Source organism: Oncorhynchus mykiss, chromosome 19 (genome assembly GCF_013265735.2).
Source record: "Oncorhynchus mykiss isolate Arlee chromosome 19, USDA_OmykA_1.1, whole genome shotgun sequence".
Taxonomy (NCBI): Eukaryota; Metazoa; Chordata; class Actinopteri; order Salmoniformes; family Salmonidae; genus Oncorhynchus; species Oncorhynchus mykiss.
Window position 1 is genome coordinate 40,465,426 of NC_048583.1, and position 17,491 is coordinate 40,482,916.

The following is a 17,491-nucleotide window of genomic DNA, read 5'->3' on the forward strand; positions in this document are numbered from 1 at the left end:
GCCGTGGTATACGGGTTGATACACCACGGCTGTCAGCCAATCAGCATTCTGGGCTAGAACCACCCAGTTTATAGACTGCAGAGCTACTAGAAATCAATTGTAGTGGGCTAGATGTAACCGTGGAACATACAAGGGATCCTACGCCTGTTGCAGAAAGAAACGTTAACGAAATCCTGGATGCCAATAAGTGAGCACACAATTATTAAACTGATGCCTCCTAATTCCTGGCTAGAGGCTGAATGCTCACTTACATTTCCCAGGAGAGGGGTGGTCTCGTTGCCATGATCAGTGTGAACGGTGGTGCCTTCTACATTGATACTCAGTCTCCGGGTGATTTGACCTCGAGCGAGAGGTTAGTAGTAAGTTACTTACAACAACCAATACAATAGCTACCTCATCTGTGCAGTTCGTGGTGCCTGGTGGATACAGCGTTTCCTTTAACCAACTAAATCTACTCCACTATGAGGACCCGTATATGCAACTTCTTACAGCTGATTTGAGGAGGTCACATGACATGAAACCGCTTCTGGTTTTATTCGTCGCGGATTGGATAGAAATGCACAGCAAGTCCACTAATGATGACGTCTAAACATGCGCGTGCTCTGCAGAAGCGATGTTGAGGTGGGAAATGTTTATGGTTTTATTGAATAAAGTAATGATCTTTCCATGCAATAATATTAACAAAAAGTAAGCATTCAATGTTGTTTGCCAATCATTTGTCATATCTATTAGTTTGTCATTTTTCTAATGTTGATATTTAGGTCATATTTTAAGGAGACCTCTACGATTTGTCTTTGCAGGATTGTTCCTAGTATCTTCTCACTACTACAAATTCAAAACTGCGTGAAATCTCGCTATCGATACCGGACCCTGTGTTCAGTGGTCCTGCAGCCGGACCGAGCATCAACTTGTTCTGAGAGTGTTTCGAAGCCGATGCTTGAGCAGCATCAACACAGCGGGATGGATCCCAGCCTATACACAGCTCCTCCTGAGGTCCGAGGTATGACCTGTTTGGATAAAGAAGTCTTCTCCCAGACAGTTATTGTCCCAGCCCTGCGTGTGCCAAAAGAAGTCCTCAATAAATTGGTTAAGAGCCTGAAAAAAGTAGCACTCCAGCGCCCGGGCATACGAAGAGTGGTGGAGGTTGAAGGCAGCGATGACGAGAGGCTCTTGTTGCTGGACCCTGCCAGTGTCTCCTCACCCAGCTCATTCAGCGATGCAGAAGCCGAGGCGTTGCAGTCATTTGGAGTACCTCAAGAGCTCCAGCGGTACGAGCTGCGGCTGACCTATGACAACCTGAAGAGTGAGGAGGTTCTGCGCGCTGTGCTGCCAGAAGGCCAAGACGTCACCTCGGGGTTTAGTCGAGTGGGTCACATTGCACACATGAACCTGCGGGAGCACCAGCTGCCCTACAGAAACCTCATAGGTGAGTGTGCCACAAACATAATGTACTATTCTGCATCACAACAATCTGTCAGAAGACAGGCATGGGTAACAGTAATGCTATTGACAGGTTATGTATTTTATGCTCTTGAATCCCTGACCACGCTCCCAGGATTGTATTTCCTGAGTGGTCAATTAGCTACAGATGAAATACGTTAAGTGTGTGTGTGTGAGGAATACGATAGTGCTGATTCATTGTTTTACTGACATGATGCAGTCTTGCAAATCCATTTCCAGGCCAAGTCATAATGGATAAGAACCCTGGGGTGACCTGTGTGGTCAATAAGACCAACACCATCGACTCCGCCTACCGCAACTTCAAGATGGAGGTGATGGCTGGAGAGGAAAATATGGTGGCTAAAGTAAGTCCTATGAGATTGTGCTTTTGATTAAACATATTTTATCATGAAATCAGAGGCGTGGGCATTACATTCCTCCCTTACCCTCCCTCTCATTGTTGCAGGTGCGTGAGAACGGCGTGACATACGAGTTTGATTTCTCCCGTGTGTATTGGAACCCTCGTCTTAGCACCGAGCATGAGCGTGTGGTGGCTCTTCTGAAACGCGGTGACACTGTGCTGGATGTGTTTGCTGGCGTGGGTCCTTTTGCCATCCCTGCTGCCCGCCGTGGCTGTACTGTGCTTGCCAACGACCTCAACCCCGAGTCTCACCGCTGGCTGCAGCACAACTGCAAACTGAACAAGGTGGAGCGTAAGGTCACCACCTTTAACCTGGATGGCAGGGCCTTCATCCAGGGGCCACTGAAGCAGCAGCTGCCTGTCATGATGAAGGGGACAGTCAGTGTGCATGTGGTCATGAACCTTCCTGCCTTGGCCCTGGAGTTCCTGGATGCCTTCAGAGGCCTGCTGGACCAGGGACATTCCTGTGATGTGAATCTGCCGCAGGTGCACTGCTATGGGTTCTCTAAGGAGGATGACCCCCAGAAAGACGTGGTGGAAAGGGCCTCAGCCAGCCTGGGGTTCTCCCTAGAGGGGCTGTGCTCTGTACATCTAGTGCGGAACGTGGCCCCCAACAAGGAGATGATGTGTGTGAGCTTCACCATCCCCAAAGAGGTTCTCTTCAGCAGAGAGAGCACACAGACAGGTGAGCTTTCATTCACACAGTACCAGGGTTGGGGTTAATTCCACCAATTCAGACTCCAGGTCAGTCTTTGAATTCAGAGATTTCAATCTTCAATATTATCCAACAAATTCCAATTCCCTCAGGCTTATGTCACTGTTCTGACAGCCTAACTGTATTGGAAATAGAAGTTGAAATTATTTAAAACAAATCCTGCAGTCAATTTGATACTAAGTGCATTAATTCCATAGATTATTTCAAACAGTCCAAATTCCAATGCAATAACTTGAATGAATTCAAATATAATTCAAGATTTGAAATGTCACATTTAATTTGAATTGGCACCAACCCTAAACAGTATAACACACATGCACTCTCTGAAAGACTGTAGACTGAAAATACTAATACCATTTGTCCTCTCCTCAGAAGCCATAGAAGAACCAGCCCCAAAGAGACAAAAGTGTGCGGAGACAACACATTGAATATATTTGACCAAGGAGCTCATTCTGAGACCTTGAATTGTACATTTTATTTTTCAACTCTGTTCATGTTATTTTATAATCGTGTCAATAAGGCTGACATGATCTAAATCATGGTTATGCCTTGACCTAAGAAGAACATACAAACAGGTATGTGTTGACTGTATTTGAAATACTGGTCCATTATCCAGGTCCCACAAATAGGCATTGTTTCAATAGTTTTCTTATCCAACAACTGGCTTCATATGTTTTTTTTTTGTTTTTTTTTAATAAAATAAGATCATACAAAAATGGCAACATATACATCCTGATCTGACTTCAGACCAAAGTCCACTGTCCATAGCTCCCACCACAATGTAGAACAGGGGGCGTCATTTGAGTCCTATGATAATTGACAGCTTCATATTTCTGAGTTTCTGTGTCAGTTCCAGAGGGGGTCAGTCCAGTAACGGCATCCTGGATGGCTCGATGACACGCATGTCCTGAGTTATGTCCTGGGGCTGGGCAATGCGCACGTGGTTCAGATACCTGCAAACAGAAAGAGAAGAAACGTCTGTTAAAAATATAATTTTGCAACTAAGTTTACAGTATCCTAATGTAAGCACCTGTAGTCTTATCCCCTCTCCTTCAACATCCCTATATTAGCATCACTGATACTACTACTGTATATGTGATGTAAAGATCAAATCGACAGTCTGCATAGGTGGTGAGGCCTTTAAAAATGACCCCGGCTACACCCTCCCCCCCTCTGGATCACGTTCTGCGCATGTGTTATTTTACACACACACACATTGGTTTTTCTAACGTAACTGCTGCCCACACACACTGCCCCACGTTTCACTTTTTAACTTACCCTCTTCTGAACCATGATGATGTAGCTTAAATTGTATGAACATGTCAATGTATTTTGTGTAAAACATGTAAATAGCTGCATGTAGCCTACTACCCTCCTGAAAAGAAGCAGCTACGTAGGCAGCGGAGCGGGCACATGGCAGAAATGTTTTTAGCCTGGACAAAGTGGGATATAGAAACTCTACCCGTAGCCACTCCATATAGCATTCTGGGTTTATTTTATTTTTAAGTGTGTACAGATGTAGCCCTAGCCCACCAAGGACCCTATTTCAGCTTTTCAGAAGATGGCAAGTCACTGTTTATTTTCACTCTGAGCTGTAGATGGAAAAACAGCCGAGCTGTCGACTTAGACCCTAGTCCATGGTGACCAGTGCTCTTCCACTGGGGGGGGGGGGGGGGGTGACCTGTAGCCCCACCCTCTCTAATCCTTCCTCCACACACACACACTCAGGTCCTGGGCTGTCAGTTAGCTCAGTGGGCACTAGGGGAACAACTCTCCTCCTCTTGGCCTCCCTCAGTGGGTTCTACAGTCTCTGGCTACTAAGCTAACATAGTCCTCAAGCAACTGAGGTCCAAAGCAACAAAGACAGCACACACTCACACCCCTCCTTTCCCACACTCACAGCCCCAGCAGAAAGTGCTAAAGCCCCCACACGAGTCAGGCTTTGTGCCTCCTGTCCCTGAGAGCCAGGGAAACTTCAAAGTGAAATAGGAAGCGAGAGCACAGACAGCGCTCTGATTTGTGCTCCGGTTCAGTCTGCTTTACAGAGTAACCCAACACCTGTGGGGAGGCTCAGAGTGAAACTGGGAGGGAGGAGGAGGAGGTGGTGTGTGTGTGTGGAATACGTGTGTTGGAGTATGTGTTTATGGAGCATTTCTTTTTGGCAGTTTGCATGCGTGTCAGTGTGTATTTAACATTGTTTTTCCTCGTGAGTTTCCATGATAGTCTATTTTCCATATATTGTATATCTAAAAACCAACTGCTAAGCATAATATATACATGGTCATTAATATGGCATTTACTAATGTGCTATGCACTTACATTAACAGAAAATGAAGTCTAGTCATCAGTGGTTAAGTTCCAGACATACAAAGAGAGGGCAGATCGGGTTTTGTACATAAAGACCACTTCACCCACTAGAGAAACAACACAAGTCCAAAACAGGCATCGCAGTGATTATTAATAATAACTTCATTAAGCACGAGCTCCCTGTAGCCGGTCCTTCACAGCGCACTTGAGGGAGGCCTTCTCCGATGGCTTCCTGCTCCTCTCCCCACAGCAGATGAGTGCCGTCTATTGATTATATTGTACTGGGCCTTTTTAACAGTGAAAAAGTGGTCTATTTCCAGTCCGGCTAAGTCTGCTCTTCCTGCTAATCTAATCCCCAAGCTACACATGTGGTCATTCCTTCCAAGAAAGCTGAGAGCCCTGTAACTTTATACCAGTCTGCCCCTAAGGAAGGAGGAGAAGAGAGGAGAGAGAATAATGGGGGGAGATGGAGCAAGAGATGGAGAGAGAGCAGGAGGATGCAGAGTGAAATCACCTTTGGGTATCATCACCAGCCAGTCCTCTAGTCTACAGCCATTAAACCAACAGTCTGTCTTCTCCCCCTAACACCACCTGTTAGTTCAGTACTGCTCCATTAACTCTGCTCTCCCCTAACACCACCCGTTAGTTCAGTACTGCTCCATTAACTCTGCTCCCCCTAACACCACCTGTTCGTTCAGTACTGCTCCATTAACTCTGCTCCCCCTAACACCACCTGTTCGTTCAGTACTGCTCCATTAACTCTGCTCCCCCTAACACCACCCGTTAGTTCAGTACTGCTCCATTAACTCTGCTCTCCCCTAACACCACCTGTTCGTTCAGTACTGCTCCATTAACTCTGCTCTCCCCTAACAGCACCCGTTAGTTCAGTACTGCTCCATTAACTCTGCTCCCCCTAACACCACCTGTTCGTTCAGTACTGCTCCATTAACTCTGCTCCCCCTAACACCACCCGTTAGTTCAGTACTGCTCCATTAACTCTGCTCTCCCCTAACAGCACCTGTTCGTTCAGTACTGCTCCATTAACTCTGCTCCCCCTAACACCACCCGTTAGTTCAGTACTGCTCCATTAACTCTGCTCCCCCTAACACCACCTGTTAGTTCAGTACTGCTCCATTAACTCTGCTCCCCTAACACCACCCGTTAATGGAGCAGTACTGAACTAACGGGTGGTGTTAGGGGGAGCAGAATTAATGGAGCAGTACTGAACTAACTCTGCTCCCCCTAACACCACCCGTTAGTTCAGTACTGCTCCATTAACTCTGCTCCTGTAAGTGCATCTCGTCCCAAAGCTCTACTTTATACACACACCAGCATAGACGCTTCCAACGAATGCACACACACACACACACACACACTTCAGCAATCCATCACATCACCCTTCTTTTTAGTGGAAATAACACTGACTGTACTTGACACTGAATACACAGACAGAGGAAGACTACAGACACACAATGAATAGACAGACAAATATTTCACGGAATCTTGGTAGAACATTTGCAAACATACAATGAAGTTTGGGACACACATGATAGACTGACTACTATACATCCTGTGTGAATGAGACACTTAACAGTATACACAGTGCACTGAACCAGCTTTGACAAAGTTAGACTTACACCTCTCTCCCCCCTCCTTCCCTCCCTTACCCCTCGTTCTTTTTCTCCCAGAGGACTGGCTGCCTTTTGTTCACAGGCCTCTGAAACCCAAGCCGTTTCGGCCGGTAACATCTTTCACTCTCCGGGCCCCACTGGAGCATTAACTGCAACTCGATCTGGTCCTTTTCAAAGCCTCCTGTTATTGGGTAAATATGGGTCACTTTGGAATGGTCCATTATGTCGCTTAGGGGGGCGGGAATAGACTAATGCAGACGATAGAGATGACTGAATGACATTTGTGAGCATGGGTGATTTTAGTTGGTTCTTTAGTTCATACAAAAACCCATGATGACACACATGCCCCATGGATCCTATAGACTGCCAAGCTCTTTGTTATTCAACATTTATCTTTGTTGTACTACATTGTCCTACACTTTTGAATAAACTAAATCAGATGAGGCATGGCAACGGCAAACTGTAAGGAACCTAGTGTTAAATCTAAAAACATGAGTGTCTTGGATGAGTGAATTACCACAATGAACAATATTCTCACTGATGGAGTAATCAAAATATTATTCTAGAACCCCTGTTTCTCAGTATTCATGCTGCCATCCACCCCTTTCTGAGAGCCAAACGACTCCAAACTGCTGGAGCTAACAGCACATTTCCTCTCTGGTTTGGAACGGTGAATACCTGGGCAATTTCTCCTGCTAAAGCTAATAATAGTATTGGATTTCCCGCCTGGACCCCAAAAGTATTCCCTGCTCCCTTTGCCTGGAAAATTACACGCCGGCGGCCCATGCTAAAATGTTCCGGAAGATTCCGCGTGGATTCCAGCTGAGTGTAACTTCTCTTTGTGTTCAGTTTCAAGTTTTATTGTCACACATGAACAAGACAGGTTGTGTGTGTGGAAGGCAGGAATGGTGTTAGACGTCTTCAGTAAAATAGCTGCAGGACTGAGAGTGAAAACAGCCTAGATTGGAGCAGCTATATTATGTGAAGGACTGGCAGGCTGGCTGGATCAGGGCTCCTGTCTAGACTCCATGTGTTGGCTGTGGGGAAACCCAGCCACGATGGAAAGAAGAGCTCAGATATAATGCTGCCACGCCTGCCTATAGATCATGACCATCACTTAGTGGTGCCCTCACAAACCACATACAGACATGACAAAGCATTAAATGTGGACCAGTCTTACACATTGCTGATTGAAACTATGGGGTTTGACAGGTTGCATTCCCATATTAAAACATCTCTGTATACCTTAAGCAGGTCTGAGTGGGTTGTGCTCTTGTACACAATAGGGTATCAGTATAAATGATCTGCACTGAGTGAGAGAGTGCATAATAGAAGCTCTTTCCTATCAGAAAAGCTGTGAATCATTGAAGCATGGCGTCTAGTAGCGATGGCCAGCTGCTGTTACAGCATGTCTCCCTCCCTCTGCTCCTGCACTTTACTTTCAAAGGTCTGGTCACTGACCCCAGACCAGGCTGCAGCTCAGCACCTGTCTGCTCCTAGACCACACTCTCTGATCCTGGGACTGCAGTAGTTTTTTTGCTGTACAAAGGATCAAAGAGATGCGTTACTTCCCATGACTCATGTCAGAGACTGAGCATCCTAACTCGTCACTAGCTCGCTATGGAAAAAACTTGGAGAATTCTACTCTGTGTATGGTGCGAAAAACAATGGCGAAACCCAATCAATCAATTTTCACCTATCGGAGACTCTATGGCCTCCTGGTTGAAGATGGCCGAGCTACTGTAAGATATTAGGGCTGAGAGTTAAGGTCAGTGGTTGGGAGGCCCTGGCTGGATCTCCACAGAGGCCTGTTTCATACTTCTGAAAGGACAGTCATGAGCCTCTTGGACAGCAGGCCTCATGTCCGGAAGTCTTCCTTTAGCGCTCCGATCCAGCAGTTTGGGAATCCTGGCCTGGGAATAAGGGGGTGGTGGTGCAGAGCCACACACCTGTCGGATGATTTGTCATTATAGAGGGGTCAGCACTCAGCTGTCACCCCCTAATCACCCTCCTCACCCCGCCCCGCTTCTCCAAAAACACCCCCTGCATTCCTTAGCAAGCTCCAGTTACACACACTCACAACTCTACTACCCCTCCCCATCCCCTGCTGCCCTAAGAACAGCGCTGTGCAGGACCCTGAGCCAGAGACTGTGTGTGTGTGTGTGTGTGTGTGTGTGTATGTATACATGCGTTACAGGGTACAGTGACCTGCGTATCTTCCCCAAAACCGTAATAACAATACAATTCCTCTGCAAAAACAATACAGCAGAATTTCCTAAAAGGTATGCAAGCTAAAAACCCTGGAACACATCCAGCCGGGCCAGGAACAAAACCCCTGCAGTGGAGCCAAACATAGAACGCTCTCACAGGTATACTATATCTGTCAACAGCAGCCTTTCATCATCGGGGGCCAGAGGCCAGTCTCGTTTCCCTGGGATGGAGTTTCCTCCATGACATGGTAGTGTGAGATTCTATCCTCCACGACCATTAGGATGATACGACACGGCCCAAAACCCCCCGTTGTACACAGGACACTCAGTCTGAGTGACAAGTCTACACACACTCAGTCACTACTAGGCCATCGACTCCTTTTCCATGATCATATATCTTATCACTAGCGGGTCAACCCCACTGACAGAGAGGGTGTGTCTGTGTCTCTCAGAGAGCCATACGGAGTATCACTAACACTTAGTTAAGAGGGGACCACTTTTAGGGTGTTAACACAATCATTGTAAGACACTTAACATTAACCCTTATAGAAATACTCACTCATTTTGCAGTGATTGACAACTAGCAATAACAACTTGTAAGGACAGTTTATATGAAAACACAGCAAAGGGGTATGAATGACGCAGGTAGTTGTGTATCTGATATGAAGGCATTATAAAGAACATAGGCTTACGTTGGTGCCTAAATCCTGAGTTTCTTCACAAAGCGTCAACTGCCACTGCTCATCCAGGACTGTCACAGACCTGTACTTCACCTGTCTGGCCTGATGGGGGCGGTAGAGGCTGCCTGACAGGACATCAATGGCATGAAACCCACCACAAACTAGCCACTTGATACAGGAACCCACATTTCAAGGCAGTGAGATGCCTGGCAGGTACTGAGTATCCATCTATCTATCCCCTGGAGAGCAGGGAGAATACTGTGGGCTGGAGGCGGGGGGAAATTTGCAGTGTCCTCGTTAACCAAATGGGTCCGTAAACAATGGAAGGGCATATGCTCTTCACAGAATGGCTGTTAGCGCCAGACAGACCCACAAACACACACACACGGGAGTATTGATTGTCATATGTAGCATATTGTAAATAGAACACCGGTATACTGTGGAAGAAAAGCCTTTCCCAGGTGGGTTCCAAAACACTGGTATCAGTTTACACAGCACCTCGAGCTATAGGGAGAAGCAAGAGCATTTCAATTAGTGAAAGAGGGAGGGAGAGAGAAAGAAAAACACAAAGAGACAGAAAGGGGGGGTGGATTCATCCATCATACTGGAGAGGTACCTACTACAAGTCCCCACAGCGCAGCCCCATATGACGGGAGTTTGTTTTCTTTCCCTAGCTCTTAAGAGGGGAAAATGAGCCAGCTAATCCCACTGCACATCACAGAGCCCTGGGGGGAAGGGGGGTGGGGGACACAGGACTCTACTGTGCCAATATGGTGTGTGTGTGTATATAGCTAGGGTGAAAGTTGCCCCATTCGGTTGACATCAAAGCCTACACCCCTGACTGACTGACAGTCCCAGTCCTGCCTACACCCCTGAATGACTGACAGTCCCAGTCCTGCCTACACCCCTGACTGACTGACAGTCCCAGTCCTGCCTTACACACCTCTGCACATATTGGGTTAATGTATAAATAGTTAGGAGATATCGCCACTCGCTCTCTCTTTTGGGAGTTGACGCTACAGCCTCCAGCCAGCGCTCCAAATAAACAAAGGGGGGAGTAGGCAGGCAAATACCCACCCCTGGTTATCCCTGGCCTGCCCTGGTGGTTTCTCCTTCACTGGGGCTTGGCTGGTCTGTTCGTGTGCCTGTGTGGGAACACCACCCACCCGCCTGGGGAAGGGGCTGGCAAGGGGCCCTCATAAGAAAAACTAAAACAGCCGTCTCTTTCAGAACCCAGTGAAAGACTGGCGGCCATGACGACCCATCTCTATCTGCTGTTTTTATGTTCAGACAAACCCATGAAGCTAAAGAGCTTTCCACTGTAAGAGACGTCTCCTCCTCCAATCCACTGGCCTAATGACTCACACTCAAGAATCAATCAATATTTGCACAGATCACATTAAGAGACAACAGATCCAGCTCATACAGAGCTATACCGTTCTGCTCCCGTTTCCTACAACAGAGAACATTATGACTGCAGGTCAGGATAAGGAGTGGATACTGTACTATACAACATTCACACATCCCCCTGTATTAGCCCAGCTACCCCTGTAACGGAGAGAAGAACCACCCATACACTACCCCCTATTTCCTGGCTTCCCCACAAGAGTAGTACAGTGTCTGGCCATGCAAGAGTAGCTATACTATACTAGTAGCTATACTATAACATCAGAGATGAGAGCTGATCATGTGCTGAGAGTGATGCTGGGGAAAACACAGTTCATCCTGTGGGTTTGCAAGTCAAATAACCCTGCTTTAAAGATCTCTCTCCCACATTCTCACATAGCCAAAAGATGCTGCAGGAACTATGCAAATGTGAAATCTGTGAGTTACAGCTGTCGTTCATGCTCTCTGCTCTGAGAGGGTGTGGATAGAGCATGCAGAGAGGCAGTACCTTGCAATGGTAGACTTCATCCAGCTAGCTGCTAGACAACTAGGCCACTGCCCGAATCTGACAACCTGAGCTTTTGAGAAACAGAAATATTTGTTACACACAATGATCTTATAGCATACATCTCTCTATGATTAATTACTGTTATGTTGGACATTTCAAAATCGCCTCAAATCTAGAAAAAAAGTTTAGACAAATTATGTAATTGTAGTAAAACCAGATCAAAGGCTTGGGTTCATCTGAGGTCATACTATACAGCGCCTTTCTTACCTTCATCCAGCCCCATAACTCAACCATCAAAGCTACATAGTGTGTGCGAGCACACATTATTTGAGAGGCCTTCACTGTGAGGTTTCCATCACTCGGCTCCCTCTGTCCCAGGACAGCCCTCCAGGTCCCTGTGAAGACCTCTACCCCTCCGTCCCCCTGCCCTCCCAGGACCATCAAATTGACTTGATGCCAGCTGGGATCAGAGAGCTGGGGCCGTATGGAAAAGCCATTTTAGGCCATTTTGTGTAGAAAGAGCAAACAGTTCATCTGGAGTGGTCCTCCTCAGCTCAGCACACGCCTGCTGCTCTCCACACACAGAGAGTGGGAGACGCACAGGAGCCACAGTGACTGAGATTTACTGTCTCCTACTACTAGAGGGAAGAAAGGAGAGGGAGGGAGTGAGTTGGACATGACTTAAACCTTGTTTAATGTAGGGGAGAGGTTGGGAAGCCAGAGGTGAGAGGTCATAGTGGGTAGTGAGCCAGGTTTAGTTGACCTTGGAACTCCTACATCCTGCAGAGCAGGGCCAGAGCCGGGAGAGAGAGATGGAGTCAGACCTGGAGTCAGGCCAGCCTGGGACTGAGATCTAGGAGGGATGCCTGCCAGAAAGTTATGATTGTCACAGCTCCTCAGCCAACACAGCCAACACTGCCTCCCTCACACACACACACACACACAACCAGGCCTCAAGTCAGTATACTTTCAACACACAGTGTGTGTGTGTATTATGAAGCAGAAAAGCTCTCTATGACCAGGGAAAGACTACGAACGCCACTGTGGTAGCTTGACAACAAAGCTCCTTTCTCTCTATATGTCCCAATCAATCCCCTCCATCCATCCATCCCTCCCTCCCTCAGAGAGAGCTTGAACCCTTCAGCCAGACTCCAGTGAGTCTGACGAGCCTGCATGTCTGAGGAGCACTACTTCCTGGTCTGCAGCTCAGGGTCCCCTGGAGAGGAGCTCCAGACTAAACACCCCACCCACCCTCCCATCGCTCAGCTGCTCCCCTTCACTCCGAGCAAGCGACGAGAGACGACCGCCTCATAACCAACAACCAACCACCCCCGACAGAAACCTCACTTTTTCCAACAATTAAGGAGAGCAGGGAGGGGAGGGGAGGAGAAGAGGATGAGGGGGTAAGACTTCAAAATATTATCCACATTGGCATTTAGCGTAGCACGTTGAGCAACCGCTGTCACAGTGATGGACTAATTTCAGGGTGACCTGCGCCAATACAAACAACTGCTCTTTCTAGCTTTCATTGTCAGCACTTGAGGTTTTAGTCAAAGTTTTGAGTATGGCGCTGCCAATGTCTCCTTCTCCTTCTTTCCTCACACAGGATTAGTCCGTGTCCAAGACTTACTCCCCCCTCCCTTCTCTCTGGAGCGGCAGAGAACTTGGGTCTTTCATCGCCTACACAGTCAGAGCTTAGGAAGTGCACCAGAAAACACACACACACACAGTAGACATGTGTAAGCACACAAAATGTACTCCATCTATTCCTCAAAGACTCACAACCGCATGTGCGCATGCTCACACACACGCAGCCGCACAGAGAAAAAAGGTTCTGACATCAAAGACAAGGACACATAAACAAGCTCCCTCTTTCCATTTCTCAAAGATACACACAGTCAAGACCAAAACAAACCTTCTCTAACACACAAAATGGACATAACTTCCAAAACAGTAACACATGTTCATATACCATCATTCAGGATCTTTTATCTACAGGCAGCAGAAGCACAGATACTAAAATAGTGTCCCTCTGCAGTTTGTGGCTGTTGTGTGGAATCAAGTAGGTAAAGTTTCAAGAGGCAGGTCCCAGCCATGTCATTAGGAGTGAACCAGGCCTGAGGTGAGGTAGGGGTCCAGAAGGGGACAGTATTGACCCAGCCACACCTGGACAGGTCACACTCAGGACTAGAGGTCGACCGATTAATCGGAATGGCCGATTATTTAGGGCCGACTTCAAGTTTTCATAACAATCGGAAATCTGTATTTTTGGACACCATTTTGGACAAAGGGTATATAACAAAGTATTGAGATAAACTTTTGTTATTGACCAAATACTTATTTTCCACCATAATTTGCAAATAAATTCATAAAAAATCCTACAATGTGATTTTCTGGATTTTTTCTCTCATTTTGTCTGTCATAGTTGAAGTGTACCTATGATGAAAATTACAGGCCTCATCTTTTGAAGTGGGAGAACTTGCCCAATTGGTGGCTGACTAAATACCTTTTTGCCCCACTGTATATATTTTTAAACCTGCATATTTAGTTAATATTGCCTGCTAACATGAATTTCTTTTAACTAGCTAAATTGTCACTTCTCTTCCAACAGAGTCAGGGTATATGCAGCAGTTTGGGCCGCCTGGCTCGTTGCGAACTGTGCGAAGACTATTTCTTCCTAACAAAGAGAGCCAACTTCACCAAACGGGGGATGATTTAACAAAAGCGCATTTGCGAAAAAAGCATAATCGTTGCACGACTGTACCTAACCATAAACACCAATGCCTTTCTTAAAATCAATACACAGAAGTATTATTTTTAAAAATGCATATTTAGCTAAAAGAAATCCAGGTTAGCAGGCAATATCAACCAGGTGAAATTGTGTCACTTCTCTTGCATTCATTGCACACAGAGTCAGGGTATATGCAACAGTTTGGGCAGCCTGGCTCGTTGCCAACTAATTTGCCAGAATTTTACGTAATTATGACATAACATTGAAGGTTGTACAATGAACAGCAATATTTAGACTTATGGATGCCACCCGTTAGATAGTATAGAGAGAAATAGTCCTATAAATACTATATTAACTACAACCTAAAACCTCTTACCTTGGAATATTGAAGACTCATGTTAAAAGGAACCCACCAGCTTTCATATATTCTCATGTTCTGAGCAAGGAACTTAAACGTTAGCTTTCTTACATGGCACATATTGGACTTTTACTTTCTCCAACACTTTGTTTTTGCATTATTTAAACCAAATTGAAAATGTTTCATTATTTATTTGAGGCTAAATTGATTTTTATTGATGTATTATATTAAGTTAAAATAAGTGTTCATTCAGTATTGTTGTAATTGTCATTATTACAAATAATGACAATAATCCGTATCGGCGTTGAAAAATCATAGTCTGTCGACCACTACTCAGGACTACAGTAAGCTACCTGGTCAAACTTCACCTTCAGGGGTCAAGTTGACAGCTGAGGAAAAGGCCTCATCCTCTGGCCTATGAGAATTCACATTCTATTATGTTACGGTAAGGCACAGCAACAGGTATTTTCAGAGCATATCGTGTTAATGCATGGACATGTGTATGTGTCAATCAATGAGACAGAATGAGTGACACTTCCTTTTCATAAAATGTCTTCACACTATAGAGGGCCTCCTCCGTTCTGTGGTTTCTCGCACACACACACAGACAGACGCATTCAGACATGCACGTACACACATCAGGGGAAGTGTGTTTCTGAGATTGTACGTGTGTGTGTGTGGGGGGGGGGGGGGGGGGGGGGGGTGTAAGCTGAATGGACACTTTCAAAGGTCCCCATTGCCTGAACATGCAGCCTTTTCTCTTTCCCCCAGTATTGAAGCAGCTGTCTTTAATAAGAGCACAGCCCATATTTATTCAGGTACAGCAGAGAGAGGGAAAGACAGCGAGAGAGAGAGGCGTGGCCCTTCTTTTTCCTGGCAGCCTCACAGCGCTCCTGCGGTTTTTTGGGGGGCAAAGGGACAAGGCGAAAGAGACGGAGAGAGAGGGAAACACACACAGAGTGAGTGGGGGGAGGGAGGCCCTAGCATAAAAAGCAAGGCTCCGCTCGCATCCTGTGCAGAGCCGGGCCCCAGAGGCCCCAGGGCCACAGGGGGGTGTGTGCGGCTATGCGCTCAACTCTCCCGTCCCTCCAGACTCCCCTGTCCAAGACAAATCACCAGTGGTGCTGCTGTCACCATGGGCCCTGACCAAGACAAACAGCCCTGTTTAAAATAAGACCCTAGCCCCTCCGACAGCCCCCCCTTCCCTAACCATAACCCCTTCACTCACTCTCTCACACACACACCATAGGTCAGAAGACAGACTCTGGCCCAACCCTGCACTGGAGAACTCCCTTTCAACCTCTCCATAACCTCCCTCTATTCTCCACATGCCGTTCAACTCTCACCACATCACAGCATTTCTGTTGTGGCCAAAAATGTGTACACATGTGAATGTGTATGACCTGTGCACATTTTTGGTGTGTGCCTGAGACTGTGTGCGTGTGTGTGTGTGTGTGTACCACCACCGCATGTGCATACACTCTGAACTTAGCTGAATGACAAAACTGCCAACAATGCAGAAGTGTCAGCAGAATTCCAGCTTCTGCTAACAGAGCATACTGCATCATGGGAGTTGTTGTTTATTTGTCAGACTGGGCTACAGTAGTCGGTCGCTGCCTGCTCCAGAGGGACTAGTGTTCATCATTGAGGAGACTAATTTATCTCAGGTGGCAGAGCCCTTCCCCTCCAGCCCTAGTCCTGCAGGACCCCTGAACTGCTGACACCAGACCCCCTGTGTCCCCCCTCCTCTTCCCCCTTCCGTCCCCCTCTCATCAGTCAGCTCCAGCATGCGGCAAAACATTTTGAGATGTGTTTCATCTGCATATTGATCAGCCTAGCCAAAAGAACCAAAACCTCAGCATTACACTGCATACATAATGTAAAAGTAGAACCAGTTATTCTACTAAACTCTCCTGCATCCATTAAGAAGGACGGCTTCACTTCAATTAGGTGGTTCAGGAGTTCATTATGGAAATCAAAAAGGGCATTTTTTATTACATATAAAAAAAACTAAACTCAATGGAAACTCATTATCCCTCACAAGGGTTCGAAAATCTTTCTTGCAAATTGCAATATGATCAACTGGAAGCCACAGAAAATAAAATATCTGCTGAATGACAGTTACTATGAGGTGGAAATGACAACGGCTCATCTCTTTTCACCAATGAGAACACCCTTATTTGTCTGCATATGCCCCTCTAAGCCAATTGGAGCTCTCCTGGCCGGTGGGAGGGCCTTAGTGCCAGCCTGTCTCCATGCAGACAGACGGTTGGGCTGGGTGCGGTCTGATGGATGGGCTGTGTTGTGAGGAGTGGGCCGATGGCGTCGAGGAGCGATTGGCCCAGGGGCCCGGCTTTGGGGAAGGCACTTCCTGTGTGTGCTGAAGGACGATGAGGTCCAGGCAAGGCGGGGCTGGGTACAGGGGAATGCTGGCTGTTTGCCCCTTAGAACAAAACCTTCCCCCCACCGCTCCTCTCACAGCTAATCAAGGGGGACTCCAGAGAAAAGACCCAGACTTCCAGGCGAGCCTGTACCCTCTGTTCCCCTCTCATACCCCCCGTACCCAACAAGTATACTGTGCCACCCAGACTGTCTGTACAATCATTTTAATTTTATGATGTACACTACTGTGCTGTGCCTATGGACGTATCATATCACTGAGCATCTCGAGATCCTTCTCTCTGGATGTAGTCTTTCACAGTGCCATCCGTTTTATCACCAAAGCCCCATATACTACCCACCACTGCGACCTGTATGCTCTCATTGGCTGGCCCACACTACATATCCGTCACCAAACCCACTGGCTCCAGGTCATCTATAAGTCTTTGCTAGGTAAAGCCCCGCCTTTTCTCAGCTCACTGGTCACCATAGCAACACGTAGCACGTGCTCCAGCAGGTATATCTCACTAGTCAACCCCAAAGCCAACACTTACTTTGGCCGCCTTTCCTTCCAGGTCTCTGCTGCCAATGACTGGAACGAATTGCATAAATCTCTGAAGCTGGAGTCTTATATCTCCCTCTCTAACTTTAAGCATCAGCTATCAGAGTAGCACTGTACCTGAACACAGCCAATCTGTAAATAGCACACCCAACTACCTCATCCC

General features: G+C 46.8%; 1 protein-coding gene, 1 non-coding gene and 1 pseudogene across 14 annotated transcripts in view; 1 reads left to right on the top strand and 2 right to left on the bottom strand.

Annotated features, from left to right (window-relative positions):
* LOC110497839 overlaps positions 1–523 on the bottom strand; it is a 35,729-nt gene extending 35,206 nt beyond the window's left edge. For 11 of the 12 annotated variants that reach the window (XR_005037729.1, XR_005037723.1, XR_005037731.1 and 8 more), the window contains exon 1: positions 252–514. This is a non-coding gene — a transcript (uncharacterized LOC110497839). Of the gene's footprint in view, positions 1–251 lie in introns of all 12 variants that reach the window. The other variant, XR_005037727.1, reaches the window with a different exon arrangement.
* LOC110497836 (tRNA (guanine(37)-N1)-methyltransferase) lies at positions 482–3,298 on the top strand. 2 transcript variants are annotated; one of them, XM_021574261.2, is made up of 5 exons: positions 482–621; positions 801–1,426; positions 1,681–1,805; positions 1,907–2,546; positions 2,949–3,298. In XM_021574261.2, exons 1-5 carry the CDS (start codon positions 614–616, stop codon positions 3,002–3,004), a joined length of 1,455 nt encoding a protein of 484 aa, XP_021429936.2. In that variant the 5' UTR covers positions 482–613; the 3' UTR covers positions 3,005–3,298. The 2 variants fall into 2 exon arrangements, with proteins under 2 accessions (XP_021429936.2, XP_021429935.2); XM_021574260.2 differs by having other exon boundaries at positions 591–687.
* The window catches only part of LOC110497838, a 75,756-nt pseudogene continuing 61,093 nt past the window's right edge, over positions 2,829–17,491 (bottom strand).